General features: G+C 65.8%; 1 protein-coding gene across 1 annotated transcript in view; it reads right to left on the minus strand.

The window, feature by feature from the left end:
* The window catches only part of LAMB2 (laminin subunit beta 2), a 133804-nt gene that overhangs the window by 65845 nt on the left and 65074 nt on the right, over window positions 1-2885 (minus strand). The window contains 3 exon segments of the mRNA XM_075073333.1: window positions 422-629; window positions 875-1019; window positions 1268-1471. Coding sequence (XP_074929434.1) covers window positions 422-629; window positions 875-1019; window positions 1268-1471 — 557 coding nt within the window.

Here is a 2885-nt window from a genome sequence, read left to right on the forward strand (position 1 = left end):
ACGACCAACAGCAGGGCCCTTGGCTCCGTGGTCAGCGATTGCTCAGCACCACCATTTTCCCAGCCAGCCAGCGTCTGCTCCCCCCACCAGCCCAGGGCGCTGCCCTGCCCCCACAGCACCCCCTGCTGGGAGCTACCCCAAAGCCAGCACCCTGCCCCACCCCCACAGCGCCTCCTGCTGGGAGCTCCCCCAGAGCCGCCCCCTGCCCTGCACCCACAGCGCCTCCTGTTGGGAGCTCCCCCAGAGCCACCCTCTGCCCTGCCCCGCCCCCACAGCACCCCCTGCTGCAAGCTCTCTCCAGAGCCAGGCCCTGCCCCACCCCCACAACCAGCACCCTGCCCCCACAGTGCCCCCTGCAGGGAGAGGCTGGGACCAGAAACTAGCCAGAGCCCCTGGCCTGCTCCTGCCCCTGGTAACTCACCTGGCCTGCTCTGCCCGTGTGAGCAGCTCCTTGGCGGCAGCCAGGCCATGGGCTGTGCTGTTCAGGACAGCGTCCACCCCGTCCAGCTGCCGGATACTGTCCTGGATCTTCTGCAGCAGGTGCCGGATCCTGCTGGGGCTGCTGGGCAGGGAGATGTTCAGCACCTGCCGGGCCACCAGCTCGATGCTCTCCGGGTCGGCTCCCTCCTCTGTAGACAGGGACGGCCCTCAGCGTGGGCAGCAGGTCCTAGGCATGCCAGCAGGGCAGGCCGGGGCATGGCTGGGCACCCACAGGACTGCAGCAGCTGCCGACTTGGGCCCTGGGTCACCCCATGTCTGCCCATGGCTCGGCCCGGCGTAGCAGGGCCCTGGGATGCCCACCACGCCAGGCTGCGGGGGGTGCCAGAATTCCTAGGAACCCCCGGCCAACCCCAGCTCAGCTCCGGCTCCATACCTGCCAGGAAGTCCTTGATCTTCCGGATGAATTCTCGCAGCCTGGCTGTGGACTCCTCCATGTGGCCTCTGGCTGCCTGGGACCCATCCAGTGTGTCCTGGGCTCGTCTCCTGGCGCCTCGGGCCAGCTCCTGGATCTCCTGCACCTGGAAGGGACTCACAGCTGATTGCTCCAGGCTGGTGCCAGCTGTGTGCCACACTCAGTGTGGGGGGAACAAGCAAGGAGGTGCCCAGCTGGCAGCATAGGCACGGGACTGGCACTTTTGTGTATGCATAAGGCTGTGTGGGTTCCCACAGACGTGCGAGGCTAGTGGGGACACACTCACCGGGACCCCTGCAGCTTAAATCACAGGCTTGATGCCCGAGACCGTCCCCGCCCCTGCCCACACCCTACCTTAAGGGCGATGGTGCCCAGCTGCCCGGCCGCGCTTTCCAGCTGGCGTGAGACATCCTGGGCAGTGCGCAGGGCCTGTGTGGAGACGGGGAGCGCCCCCCTGCAGCCTGGGCCCCCACAGCGCCGCTGCCCAGAGTCGTCCTGGCAAGAGGCCCCTCCACAGGGGGCTTGTTGGCAGTCCTGATCTCCCTTCACTCCACAGATCTGCAGGGCAGAGAGCACATGGCAGGGGGTCAGCCAGAGAGCCAGCCGGCCTTGCAGGGCCCCAGGGGAGAAGGGCAGAAACCTGGGCTTGCCATTGCATTTGCTGAGGGCCCCACACCTGGGAGGGAGGCTGTGACAAAGGGCGAATGATTTGTATGACTCCAGGGTGTGCCTCAGTTTCCCCCTGTGCTCCACATGGGTACCGGGGACAGGGAGGAGGATTCAGTTTTCTCTCGGGGTAAACCGAGGCCTGTTCTACCCTAGGAAATGAAATCAGTGTTACCACATCGCTCAGGGGGCTGAAAAATCGCCCTCCCGGAGCGATGCAGCGACCCGAGCTGAGCCTGGTGGAGGCAGCGCTCGGTAGATGGGAGAGTTCTCCCATCGATCCTGCCACCCCTCTCAGGGAGGTGAATTGGGACAACGTGGGAATATTTGGTCATGTTTTTATGAGGCCTGTCCGTGCAGGGGCGCCCAGAGGATTCAGCGGGGCTGGAGCAAAGAGGGGGAGCTGCGGTGCTTATACTCACCTGGCGGCAGTCCGGGTCTCTAGTGGCATTTCGGCAGCGGGGGCCTCTTCAGTCGCTCTGCGTCTTTGGCAGCACTGAAGAGCCCCCGCCCCCAAAATGCTGCCGAAGACCCAGAGCGACTGAAGGGCCCCCACTGCCGAAGACATGGACCACCGCCGGGCCAGGGCTTGTGGGGCATTTCGGTGGCGGGGGGCCCTTCAGTCGCTCCACGTCTTCGGCAGCACTGAAGGGCCCCCTGCCACTGAAATGCCGCTGAAGACCCAGACCGCCACCAGGTGCCTCACTTGCCCCCCACTCTGGGCGGCCCTGTGTCCGTGCCTCGGTTTCCCTGCGACGCTGCCTGGCTCTCCAGTGGGTGGGGAAGGGCTGGTTGCTCTCAGGGTAGGGGAAGCGACATGGCTGTCTGGGCCTTGCTCCCCATCTCAGTGGGGCACTTGAGAAGACACTGGCGACTCCATTCGCCAGGACGCTGGCACCGAGCACGCAACGGGGGGCTGAACAGTCCCCAGCTGAGATCAAAGCACTGGGGGGCAGGAGGAAGAGCTGGGGGCTGGCAGGAGCCAGGGCTCTGCCAAAGGAGGACAGACAGACAGAGCCTGCACCAAGGGGCTGGGTGCTGGCTGAGCAGGACGGCCGATGCTGCAAACTTCACTTCTCTGGGCTGCCCTAAGGACTCCCTGTGCCGTGCCAGGGGACAGCGCTGGGTCAGTCGCTGCAGGCGCTGGGCATTGGTCCCTGTGCAGTGGGCAGGGCTCTGCCTGGTTCTGTCCCAGGGGGACTCGCCGGGCAGAGCTCGCAGGGTGAAGCAAGGGCTGGAGCCCAGAGAGCCAGTGTCAGGGGGCGGGGAGGCCATGCAGGCGACTCTGGCAGAAGGGTGGGGCCCA

This window comes from Chelonoidis abingdonii, chromosome 17 (assembly GCF_003597395.2).
Source record: "Chelonoidis abingdonii isolate Lonesome George chromosome 17, CheloAbing_2.0, whole genome shotgun sequence".
NCBI lineage: Eukaryota > Metazoa > Chordata > Testudines > Testudinidae > Chelonoidis > Chelonoidis abingdonii.